General features: G+C 36.3%; 1 protein-coding gene across 13 annotated transcripts in view; it reads left to right on the top strand.

The window, feature by feature from the left end:
• Positions 1-12,827, top strand: part of PICALM (phosphatidylinositol binding clathrin assembly protein) — a 68,265-nt gene that overhangs the window by 32,266 nt on the left and 23,172 nt on the right. For 12 of the 13 annotated variants that reach the window (XR_007903073.1, XM_051779243.1, XM_051779247.1 and 9 more), the window contains 8 exons: positions 153-246; positions 734-845; positions 2,118-2,224; positions 3,439-3,480; positions 4,185-4,270; positions 5,589-5,712; positions 6,063-6,199; positions 8,485-8,585. Coding sequence is in view for 11 of the 13 variants with exons in the window: in XM_051779243.1 (XP_051635203.1) it covers positions 153-246; positions 734-845; positions 2,118-2,224; positions 3,439-3,480; positions 4,185-4,270; positions 5,589-5,712; positions 6,063-6,199; positions 8,485-8,585 (803 nt within the window). In the remaining 2 variants the exon portion in view is untranslated. The remainder of the gene's footprint in view (positions 1-152; positions 247-733; positions 846-2,117; positions 2,225-3,438; positions 3,481-4,184; positions 4,271-5,588; positions 5,713-6,062; positions 6,200-8,484; positions 8,586-12,827) is intronic. The other variant, XR_007903074.1, reaches the window with a different exon arrangement.

Below are 12,827 nucleotides of genomic sequence, written 5' to 3'. Positions count from 1 at the left end.
CTAGACAGCATTCCTAAACACCAAAAGACCTGCTTTGAATGACAAAGACTTAAATGTTTTCTCTGATGACCTGATGTATTTTCTGTGTTGTTTCTTACTAACAAGAATTCAAAATTAACATGAAGAATTTTCTTTTGTTTTTTTCACAACAGGGCTGATGGAGTGATGAGAACAATGAGCACAGAAAAACTCCTAAAAACTGTACCAATTATACAAAATCAAATGGATGCACTTCTTGACTTTAATGTAAGTTTAGCAGCATGTACATTTCTAACATACACTCAACTTAGAAAACTACCCAAGCTTGTAAAATAGATCAAGGTTAAAGGTCTTGAACTTGGTTCCATGTTACCTGCACAGCTTAAAAAGCACAAATAGTTTTGTTCATTGAGATTCCCCCAAGAAATCAGGAAAAAGAAATACGATGCTCACTGGAGAGAATGCTCTGTGCTAAATTACTGTGTTTATTGTGTACCTTTTGTAAGAATTGCATGTTCATTTAAAAGCTGATTATTTCTACCTTCTGTCTTCTAGTTATATTAGTTAACATTAACACTGGTTAACAAAAATGTCTTCCAAAATGATTTAATTTTGTGCTGAGACAACTTGTGTTGGTGTGTTGTGGTGCTACTTTCCACTACTAGCCAGCAGGATGATTGAACTGGAGTTCAGCTAAAAGTTTTCCTTTAAGAGATCAGTTCAGTTACATTAACTTTTTTTCTGATCTTCCTAGGTTAATAGCAATGAACTTACAAATGGTGTAATTAATGCTGCCTTCATGCTCCTCTTCAAAGATGCCATTAGACTGTTTGCGGCATATAACGAAGGGATTATTAACCTCTTGGGTAAATATTACTAAATATTAATTTCTACAACGTTCAGCTTTGGGGAGGGAGCTCCGTGAATGTTTGAAAATAGCTGCTTTCTTGAGAAATTGAAATAGTTTTGTTGTAAAACATCAAGATTTTACTGTTAATTTCCAATGTTTATCTGTCCAGTTGCATTTTTCATTGCTTTGTATACAGGGATTGGTAAAATCTGAAAGCAAAGCCCATTCAAGATTTTATTTGCTTAATTTTTGTCTTTCACTGCTTTGACATGGAGTTTTTTGTGTGTGTTTTTCTCAGATTTTTTTTTTTTTTTGTCTCATTGAACTGCATGGCAAACCTGAATCACTATATTAATGGGGGGTTTTTTTGCAGAACGAGATCAGGTTGTGTTTCGTTTTGAATGGAATAAGTTATGGTCAGTTAGAAATTTGCTGTCACATCATCTGTGATTACTTGGCTATTGAAACTTCCATGTTGCTAAGTTTTAATGATTGGTTCTCTTATGTTCCTAGAGCATATCTTATATTTTAAGGGGAATTACAAATTCAGAGTTCCGTCTCTTTCACTTGCACATACTGGAGATGAAGGGGAGCCTAAATTTAGAAAATAATTAAGTTGAAAGCAATCTGTTGCCTTGCTTGATTTGGTTGTAGTCTGTGATTGGATCAAGCTACCTGATTGCTGTCATTACCCAGTGCTTGCAAAATGAAAAGCAAAATCCAGAGTAAGTTAGTCAGCCTTCCAGTCTGAAACCCCTGTCAGCTTATTTTCTTCTAGAAGCAGTTACTTTCACTCATGTTTTGAGTGAAGCTTAATATAGAAACAGGTCTTGAAAGGGCTTTTCAAAAGTGGGGTGGGACCCTCTTGCTCTCAGCACTGGTGTTTTGTAATCAGTTGTACCTCACTGCACCAGACCATAACAAGAGGCATCAGTGTGTCAGAGAAGATTGAAATCTGATATCTGGCTACTGGAATAGAGTAGGTATTTGACTGCCAGATTGTAAAACTGCCTTTTTCTTTTCTTCTTCTTCTTCCCAAGAAGATGAATTTACTTTTCTTTGGGTGACCTTTCTTAAACTTGATTGTCCTCTTCAGGGTGGTTATGCTTTTGTGAGATCTAGTACCTGCAAGGTAAGGTGTAATTGCATGCGTGGAATCATTAGCTTACACATGACAGAGCTTTTGTCATTTGGTGCAAGTTAAGCATAGTGACTTCTGCAGTTGTCATAATAACAGATCTGCAGGCCTTTGCAGAATCTTGACAGCAAGTATTCTTACTGTTTCTAGAAAAATACTTTGATATGAAAAAGAACCAGTGCAAAGAAGGCCTTGATATATATAAGAAGTTCCTCACTAGAATGACACGGATCTCAGAGTTCCTTAAAGTTGCAGAGGTAAGCTTCAGTCAGTCAACTTTGCCCTTTATTTGAAACAGCTTATGAAGGGCTTATTTTGTTATAAAGCAGACGCTTCTTCCTTCCTGCCTAATTGCCCTTACATCAAGGGTCATTTTGTCAATCCCTATGCTGGTGATTAGTTCATTTGAGGACTGTATTGAAAAACCTGACTGTGGAGTACTTATTGGTTTATCTGTTACTTAAGGAGGGTGTATTAATGTGCCTTTTAAAATTTGCATGGTTGATAATATTTGTGAACTTTCTTTGAAGAATAGCTTTGCTTTAAGCAAACAAAGTAACTTCATGGTGATCTGCTCTCTATGATTCTGGCTATATTCTAGTTTGAAACTCACAATTCTACCATAAATTTTAGACGAAATAACAGTGTTACAAATAAGAAACTGTAGATGAATTGTAGACAAGTAGATGAACATGTGATTTCTTTCTTAGATTTCTTGGTTGCAGGTGTGTTCACAAAGGAAGAAGCAAGTTACTTTGCAAAATGTTTAGTTTGTGGTGGTTTTTTCAAAAAAATGTGTTTAGTCTGTTGCCTTCTTATTACTGAACATTGCTGAATTGATATTCTGGTATTATGGAATTCCTCAATTGAGATGTGCCCCTGTTCTTTATTTCATTTGTATTCATATCTCTCTTAACAAAAATATAAGCCTTAAAGCTGGACTTACTGTGTGTCCTGACAGAGTATCTCTATCAGAAATACTGTTCAGCTGATAACATTATCAACTGAAGTTGAGAGTATTAATTTTTCTGTTGTAACAGTGTATGTCCTGCTGCAAAACATCCTAAATTTGATCTGCACATGAGAAAAGAGTTTCTTTCCAAAACTTCAAAGGTGCTTTGTTATAGCAAATATACCCTTTGTATCAGTAGGTCTGAGAATTTAACACATAAATTGTGAGATAGGCAAAATTCTCCAGCCTTAAAGTTCTGAAACACAAGATTCTTACTTTCTTGTTTCTAAGGTTCTATCTGTTAAAATATCTTTGTAACATACCTGCTTCAAATATGTATACATTTAACAAGAATTTATTATAACCAACCATTACAGAGTTCAGACTGTGGAAATTTAAAATATATATTGAACAGGTTTGTGGTTTTTGCATTACTTCATCTAAATGTTGTTTACTTTCTGAGCATCTCAGCCTTCAACAAAAGCAACCAGGTTCTAAAGGTCGTTTGTTTTATTACAGCAAGTTGGAATTGACAGAGGAGACATACCAGATCTCTCACAGGTAGATAAACTTATTATGTGTTTGCCAGTGCATGTCTGGTTTTGGGGTTGCATAATCAGAAAAATTTGGCATTATGGCATTCACTTAGGCTTTCTTGTATACATTGTCACCAAGTTATTTCTAAATTTGTGATTAAATCCAAGCTCTGTCAGAGCCTGGCTTTCATATTCAGTGATCCTGTTGTAAAATATTATATATCATTTCTGTCATTCTCTAATTGGATTTTAAGGCAACCTTATTTCTATCATGCTTCAAGATGCAAATTATATCTGTGAGTTCACATAATGAAAATTTTATATGATATTATGAAGCTGTGGTTTTAGCAGCCTTGCTTTTAACTATATGCCTATCGAAATTAAAGTGAAGGCCTGCAGAGCTTGAACATAAAAATGACTTTCCGTGTAATATCCTTCTCAGTGTCTCTTGAAATACTGTCTGCTTCTGATTGTTTGCTTGCTGTTTCCTAGTTGTTAATTTTAACATCTCTTGACATATTTCAGTCCTTACTGATGAATCATTATGATGGAGTGATGTAATGAGGAGAGTACATCACCTGATACCTTAAGTAATTAAATAGGTACAGAGTGCCAAGATGGGGTATAAGTATTCTGAGCTGTTGTACCTGGTGCCGCACAGTTCCATTCTCTGGAAGTATTTTAATTACTGATATCTTCAAATCTCTTCCCTAACGTCTGTCTTTGCAGGCACCGAGTAGCCTTCTTGATGCTTTGGAACAACATTTAGCTTCTCTAGAGGGGAAGAAAATCAAAGATTCCACAGCTGCAAGCAGGTGCTTATGTCCTTGTCCTTCTGAACAATTGTCAAATGGAATGTTAAATCAGTTATTTTCAATTTCATTATAAACTAAGGTTCGAGCAGGCTAAAGGCAAAAAATATGAGCAATTATGGAATGGCAATTTGTCATAGTTTTTGCTGAATACTTAAAACAGCTTCTTCCAGGTCAACAGAACTAGAATCTAAGGAGCTGCAAGGACTTGCTCTAGCATCCCTACTTATACTTTTGACATTTAATCCTGAACTTCTGAAGAGAAACGAAATTTTTCATGTACTGCCTGCAAATATTCATTTTGTTAATAATTAGACTTCTGTAAAGTATGCAACATGAATAAATAAATGTCCTTAGACTTATATCTCAGCTTTAATCCCTTTTTTGTCAAAACCAAGGAAATGCTTCTAGAAGTCCTTAAATTAAGAGTGGATTTTAAAGTAATTGGGGGTTAAAGCCATAATGTATATGGTAAAAGACATTAAATGATTTTGAGTACTTTATAAAACACAACATGCAATCTGGAGAAGTCCTCTACACAACAAACTTCATTGTTTAAATGAGAACTCAGTTGGTCAGAACATGGTGCTAATAATGCCAAGGTTGCAGGTTTGATCTGGGCCATTCATTCAAGAGTTGGACCTGATGATCCTTGCAGGTCCCTTCCAACTCAGAATATTCTGTGACATCAAAATTAAGTAGCATTTCTTTATTATATGTTCGACAAATAAGGCAGTAATATTTTATAAGTTCTTTATGGTAGTGACAATATTAGGGCAGTATTTTGTTACCTTCTTTTTAGAATATTTGCTTTCTTTGGTAAGATTACTCTTCTAAAAGTTAAGGGTTTCTTTTAAATCTTTTTGCATACTCTTAAAAATGATGATAAATTGCAAACTTCCTTTGGGATATACTAGTAGCATTGATAGTTTGTTAGCTAAACCTATTAAATTAACAACAATTTGAATTGGAGCCCAGATTATTGGAGATTCCTGTATGTCTACAAATAATGCCATTTTAGGCAAGCGGGAAAAGAGCAAATCAAACATGAATTTTGTGATACGGTTTGGAGAGGAAACATTTAAGGGGGAAAATCTAAAAGCCAGTGTGCAAGAGTAGATAGCGTGCTTTCTGGGCATTTTGCATTTTTAGTGGTGTATCTTATTTAAACTTACCACTTTGTCTTGTACAGTGTAAGATATAACCAGTGTTATAAAGAGTTCTGAAGGAGACTGGGTGGATACAAGCAAAGTGTTCTTTAGAAGCTCCAATCACATGTCATCTGTTAACAGCTAGCTTTTCTCCTGTCCAATTACTTTAGAGCTACCACCCTTTCCAATGCAGTCTCTTCCCTTGCAAGTACTGGCCTGTCCCTCACAAAAGTTGATGAAAGGGAAAAACAAGCTGCGTTAGAGGAGGAACAGGCTCGCTTAAAAGCTTTAAAGGTAGGCATACAGAATTTTTAATTGCAAATGCTTTTCCTGCATTCTTGTTGATAGCTTATTGGGATTCTTACAGGAGCAAAGGGAAAACCAGAGTGATTAATACTGAACATGTACTTCTGGCAAAGTGCTGGAAGTAGAACCGTGAGTACTTAGATGATACAACTTGTGGAGAGTTTGTTAAAATAGTTTCTGAAGGATTTGTGGAAGCACTGATTCTTGTAATTATAACTGGTTGATACTAGTCTGTAGAATAAATAAGAACAGTTCTTTAGTTCTGCTTTATTTACCTCCAGTGTCATATACACAAATATTGTTTCTGGATTTCTTATGCCAGCTCACTTTTCCAACAGGAGCAACGTCTAAAGGAACTTGCAAAGAAACCTCATACCTCTTTAACAACTGCAGCTTCTCCTGTGTCGACTGCAGCAGGAAGCATAATGACTACACCAGCCATTGATATTTTTTCTACCCCTAGCTCCTCAAACAGGTATGCTGAATGCTTCACTGTGAGATGCACTGCAAGCGAGGGGCTCCTCTAAGTATCTGATGCAGTGTATATTGCAGAGGATTGGTTGGGTGTAGAGTACATTAGTGATGTTATAGGAAATGATGTTTTGGGTACAGCTGATGGGAAAATAATCTATTGCCATAAATAACATAGGAAGTGTGTTTTCATCATCTGTTTGGAGAATGGTTTCTGGTATGAACCAATGCTGACAACATTTGTAGCTGTTCTTAGTCAGTAAGCCAGACAGTTGGAACTGTAAAACACACATTTGTCCTTATGAAGAACATGCTTTGTCCTCAGAGAACCTGGCAAGTAAATTTGAGAAGTCAAATAAAAATTCCATTTGAGAAGTCATAAAGAAAGTACATTTCTAGATCTTGAAAAGTAGAGTGGCAACAAATATTCTTGGTAGATTTTCAGAGAAAGGGGAGCCTGAAACAGGGTTTGAAATAAGAGAGGTAGGTTTTGCAGTCTTGCATTGCATCTGGAACATCTCTGCCTGAAAGGACCTGCAAAGACAATGCAGGAGTACTCACTGCATGCTAATCCTGATCTTTGACTAGCAGGAGCTGTTGATGTGAGCAAGTGTGTGATCTTCATTCTGTAAATTACCTATCAAATTAAGCAGCAGCAGAAGGTACACTGCTTTTATCAGTATAGAAGGAATTGGTTCTCGGAAGGCACATTTTTGCCATGAGTGTGATCCTGTCAGCACTTTGACAGCTTTCTTTTTCCATTAGAAAGCTGTTGTAGGAAATTACTTGACATGAAGTACTTGGAAAATAGCTGAATCACGTATAAGGAGCTAGAGAATCTATCAGTGTTAGTAACTGTAAGACTTTCTTGTAAGAAAGATTTTCTTTTAAATTGCTTTTTAGAGGCCAGAAAATTTGTAATGAGTATATGAACTCTGAATATCTGATCTTGCTTCTTAAGAGGTCTGAAAAAGAGAAACATCTGATGAAGCTTCTTCAGACAGACAGAAATGCTGTGTAGTAAAGACAAGAGCATTTTCTTCTGAAGAAACCAAATGTTAGTGATTCTTCATGTTTAAATTCAGTTGCTGGCAATATGACTGCTATGAGCAAAGAACAGATTTTACAGCAGGAGCTGTCATGAAGGGGATATGCTGGGTCAGAAGTTCAGTTGCTTGCTATTAAATGCAATGTGTCTGCTTAATCCCTGTCATTACCTTGAACAAGGTTTACCTTGAAAATTATCTTGGTTCAGCTGCTCACATTACAGGGCAGTGCTAGACCATGCTGCTTTTTAATAGGAGCTGTGGTGGCAAAATATGACTGCAATCACTGCTGGAATGGAACACTAAAAACTGTGAATTATTCAAGTGATGGGGTCAGCAAGAAAATATACAGAGACCTAGGACATCACTACTAGCCCTTAAGCTCTTGTGCCAATCTCATTTTGAGAGATGCTTGGATGTCGTAGTGATACAGCTTGTGTCCATAAGAGTAGCCATATGTGCAAATTTTGGTTCATTTTGTGTACTAAAAAGTTCTGGGAGAACACAGTACTGCAAGATTTATTTAAAGTATGAAATGAACTCTCTGCAAGTGGATGAATTTTACTGTTACTGTTAGATTTTTTAAATTCTTGCAGCAGTTGTATGTAAGCCTTCACTCTACATTTCCATGTGATGTTTTGAGGTTTCAGTTTGGTTTTGAATGATCTAAAATGTGCATTTAAATGGGTTTTCATTCACATGCCTGAGGTTTGATCAAGTGTTTCAAGGCTTGCTTTATTTTGCTTTCCCCGAAGTTCTTTTATAGTTCACAAGTGCAAGGCAGTTTCTTAGCAATGGTTGATAGTGGAGGGATGTGAGTTGTGGATTTAGATGTAATATTTTGGTGGCACAACCCATTATAGTTCATTTTGTCAGTCTGTTTTTGTCAGATTGTAGGGCTTTCACGAGGTGATTTTAAAAGTTGCTGAAGACTGCTGAACATAACTTGCTCTAGCCCTGGAGTTGGACTGTGTGAAAGATGAGAAGACTACCAGTCTTTCTGTCTTAGACAGCTTTGACAAAAATCACTTGGCATAACATACAACTCATCTTGCTAAATTAACACTTTTTTACAGAACTGAAAATATGGAGTTCATCAGCCCTTATAATTTTGGCTTAGTTCTGCCCATTCTGTAATAACCATTTTGTAACAAAGCTTTCATTACTGTTGACAGTCACTACCATTTGCCTATATTGAAAACTGTGATGTAGTTCAAACAGTTGTATTAATTTATCTTTGTAGCACTTCAAAGCTGCCAAATGATCTGCTTGATTTGCAGCCAACTTTTCATCCGTCTGTACATCCCATATCTGCTGCTCCACAAGTAGGAAGTACCTGGGGAGGTAAGAATTCTGAGCTGGATTAAGGTTCTAAGTGCTATGGCTGTGTTCCTGTAAATGTTTCCCCTAGTGTGGGGGCTATTTCTTTCTTAAAGAGAGACATCTTACAAACACAAGCTTTAATTGGGTGAAGGAAGCAGAAAAATAAAATCTGAGTATGGATTAAAATAATGCAGCAGCCTGTGGTGATTCTAAATAATTTTGATATGAGAGTTCATTGTTAGCAAAGTTACTTTTATTGTTGAACAACTCTGTCAGCCTCATAACTGCAGTCTTCAAGAGTCACATGGCAAGCTGGAGGAACTTGGCTGTGAGAAGCTGGTTTTGTGAAGGTGTCTGCCAGGTAGCCTGTGCTGCATCAGAATTTTTTTAATAAATATTCTAAATTTTGTCTAATGTTTAATCAAATTTGCTGGTGATGATAAAGCAGAACTTGGATGAGGCCTGATAGGAGACAGTTGCGATAACTGTACATAGAAAGAAAAGCCAGAGTTAGTTACTGAAATAATAATAAGACTTCTCTTTACAAATTCTCTGCTGTATTTCATTTAACTGTAATGGCAAATTAGCAAAAAGCTGTGATTGGATCTCTTAAATGCAGAGACAAAAATTATATTCTTCCCTCTGAAGTTTACTTCAGAACATCCAAATTATCATTCTGCTGAGTTGCTAGGATGGACTGAATGTGATGCGAGATGATCCCATTGATATAGGCAAGCCATCAAACCAGTGAGCCAAACAAGAGCATTCTAGAAAGTCATGGAAGTTACTTCAAGATAAGATTGAATGCTAGAGGATTTAGATATTCACTCAAAGTTCTTGGCTACTTTGCAGTGTTCCAGAGTAATTCAGATACAGTAACATATTGCCTGCTTGCATTGTTGGTTATACTGGTGGACAATTAAAAATCTTTAACAGATGGTTGTGTTTTTGTTGTGGGTTTTTGTTTTGTTTTTTTTTACTTTTTTACATAAATGACACTTAAGAAATAGTAAACTCCTGAACTATGTGACTATTTTCAGATTTTTTTTTTTATTAGATGCTTGCAAAAATGCTTTCTTTTATGATGCAAAACATTAGGAGTTGCTGCTTCAGGAAGTTTTGTAGGCACCAGAACAACCTTGTTCTAAATTTTTACTTCCCTGTTTCTTTTTTATAAGCTGTGGCTCTTCTTAACATCTTTCCAGTTATCTAATATATCTTCATAATAAGTGGTGTATGTATTCTGCTTTCCTATTTACTTTTTGCTGTGTACTTTGCGTTTTTGTGTACCCTCTCACATTTGTTTGTATGGAAATAACACAATTTTGAGTGACAGAGGCAATGCTAATGTATGTGGTAGCTTCTAAAATAAATAAAAGTAGCTTACTTGTCCTTTAGTTTTGCTGAGCAGAGCATCTTCTGAGAAAGATGCAGTGAAGAGTGTATGGAGTTAGGCATAAAAATTTCAGCTCTTAATAGACTTATGGTTTAGAAATGGAGAAAAATGTTTTGGCTCATCTTGATTGCTTTCTGCAAAATATCTTCTGTTTCAGCTGGTCCTATTTGTTTCAAGGGTGACAGGTAAAAGGGGAAATTATCTTCCTCTTGAAGGTCACATCACATTTCTTTATTAACCTGAAAATTTAGCCTGAAAGTCTGTGTTTGTTCAATGTTTTGTTACTCCTGGTATGAGTCTTCACTAATAGTCATTGATATATTTGCTTACTATTGACACATTTCTAAATATTTTTAAGACTTAATTAACTGTGAAGGTTTTGGATTGTCTGCTAAAATTTTAGGCTAAAATTCTGGGATCACCATTTTTTGTGTTACCTTTCATCAAAAAACCCCCAACTCTTCAGCTTTACAGACATGAACACTCACTTCACACAGGTGAGGTAGATAAGAAGTGCTTTCCACATTTTACAGATGGGGAAATCTGAGCAATTAACTGACTTGTCTGAAGTCATACGGCAAGTCAGTGGCAGAGCCAAGAATGGAACCTGAACTATTTCCAGTCCTGTGCTCTAACCACTGCACAGCAACCCTCCCTTAGGTAATTTTCTGACATGATGATGTTTGTATTTGGTGTATATGGTGACTTTGAGAAGAGTATCAAATCAACTACAATCAGCTAAAATCAGTTACTGTAAAAAATTTTGTGCAGCAGCTCTTAGGTATGTAATAAACCAGTAAATTGTTACAGAAGCATTATATTTGGGTTGCTGCCTTTATAGTCTTGTGCTTCTCAAAATGTTAAAACTAACGAGGTTAAACTCCTGGGGAATGGGTTCTGTGGTTGTATGTTCTAGTTTACCTTTTTCAAACTGTAAGAGATTCTGCTGAAAAACCTTTGTCGCTATCCTTTCAGGTAAAATCTAGTGGGATAACTGAAAGGTAGAAGTTTGCAAAATTCAGATCTTTTTTAAATGCACCTGAATCATTAATACCTAATGATAGCATGTAGGTGCAGAGTGATTCCATCGACTCAAACAGATGCCGTGTGTATTCAAGGATGAAATTGGGCCTTAGAAACATTGGGGTGTTGCTGTCAAGACTGACAGCAAATTTTAAAACCTGAATATGCAAGAATATAAATTACCCAAACCCAATTAATTTTTGGTTACTTTTGTCACTAGCATTGGCATGTTCTGAGACTCAGACAAGACTGAACACACTGGCTAGAATTAGAATGAGGCAGACAAGCGAAGAGTCTGAGAGCTGATTACATTCCTGAGGAAATCTTGATTGTCTAAAGATGCATTATATTGTCTTACTAGTCAAAACACAGGAAACTCCATATACAACCTTGGGATTTGGGAACAGAAAGTAATATGCAGGAGTTTTCCTGATGAGTGCATGTGTAAAATAATTTCAGTAGGCAGTAGATTTTTGACAAATATGATTTAAAAACTTTTTGTCTTTCTTAGCTTCCTCTATATTGTTTTATCTGGGCTGTTTAATGGGATTGCTTGGAGACTGTTCCAGCTGTGTGTGGTATATTTGCCAGCTATGAATTTGTACCGAAACTTGAAGCAAAACAAATGTATCAGTGTGGAAGTGACTGTTTTGACTGTTTGAATTTTTTTCCAATTACAAGGAGAACCAATAAAATCAGAAGAATGTGAAGCAGCAACAGAAAAAGCAAGGAGGAGCTGACCAAAGGATTATTGTCAGATCTGTTTATTCTACAGCTTTTAGAGTAGCATTCAAAGCAGACAACAGTTTTAAGGAGTACCTGAAAGCCGGGGCTTAGTTTCAGGTGACTGGCTGATTGGCATGCCCACTATATAAAACATACATAAGACAACACAAGGTTTTGTATTGTTGTTATATATTACAAATTCTAAATTAGCTTGTTCTTCTTATCCTTTATTTAGTGTTGGACACTGTCATTTTGCTGCCTGAATGATTTAGGAAAAGGTGTTCTAAAGTACTTCACCCGTTCTTGCAACGTAGCCAAGCAATCTGAGAGAGAAGTCGGGTCTTACCTAATAGAGGCCTTAAGCTTGCAGAAAATCAAAGCATTCACTGAACCTGCTAAGAACAATGCAGTTATAGTTTTTAAATTTTGTTTCCTTTAGAATTTGCGTACTACTGAACATGTTATCAGGGTCTGTGGGATTTATAGCTAAGAATCGGGTCAGATTCAGGGAGAGAAAATAACGTACACTTTGAAACTGCAGCACACAGCATGGCAGTATTTACAAGAGTTGTGGATAAATTGATAATCTAACCAGGTTTTAAAAAAGAAAGAAGAAATGGCCAGGAACTGAAGTACTTAAGAAATCTCTCTTCTAATTATTATTCAGACATTTCTCTGTAGTGACTTTGCATAGAAGAGTAAGTTGCAGATCTAGGCACTGTGATAAAACAAACAGGGCTTCGATGTGACCCTTGCTGATCTCACCTAGCGTGTTCTTGAGTTTTCCATCAAGGATTCATAGACTTTGAAACCAGGCAGCTAAACCACAGCTCCTTCTGTCAACAATTATTGTGGCTGCCTTTCCTATCCTGTTCATCTGTTGGATCCTGAAGTAAAGGAGTATTTTAGCTTGGCAATTGTCAGGAAGCCTTGAAACTCTCCTGTATGCCTTGGGAAGTTGTTCGTATAGATCCATGTTTCCTTCATTGCAGTGAGGTCTGACAGTTTTTTAGTAAGGAACATTTTCCTCATCGCAGCTGTCTGGCTGTTGTCCCTCAAAGTAGAACAGGATTTTTCTTGCTTGCAGGTAATGGCATATCCACAACAAGTTTGTAGCT

The sequence above is a fragment of the Manacus candei genome, unplaced genomic scaffold (assembly GCF_025592945.1).
Source record: "Manacus candei isolate 608988 ecotype Guabito, Panama unplaced genomic scaffold, ASM2559294v1 h1tg000014l, whole genome shotgun sequence".
In the NCBI taxonomy this organism is placed as follows: domain Eukaryota; kingdom Metazoa; phylum Chordata; class Aves; order Passeriformes; family Pipridae; genus Manacus; species Manacus candei.
Note: the sequence above shows the minus strand (reverse complement) of the source record. Positions and strands in the feature narration are given on the sequence as shown.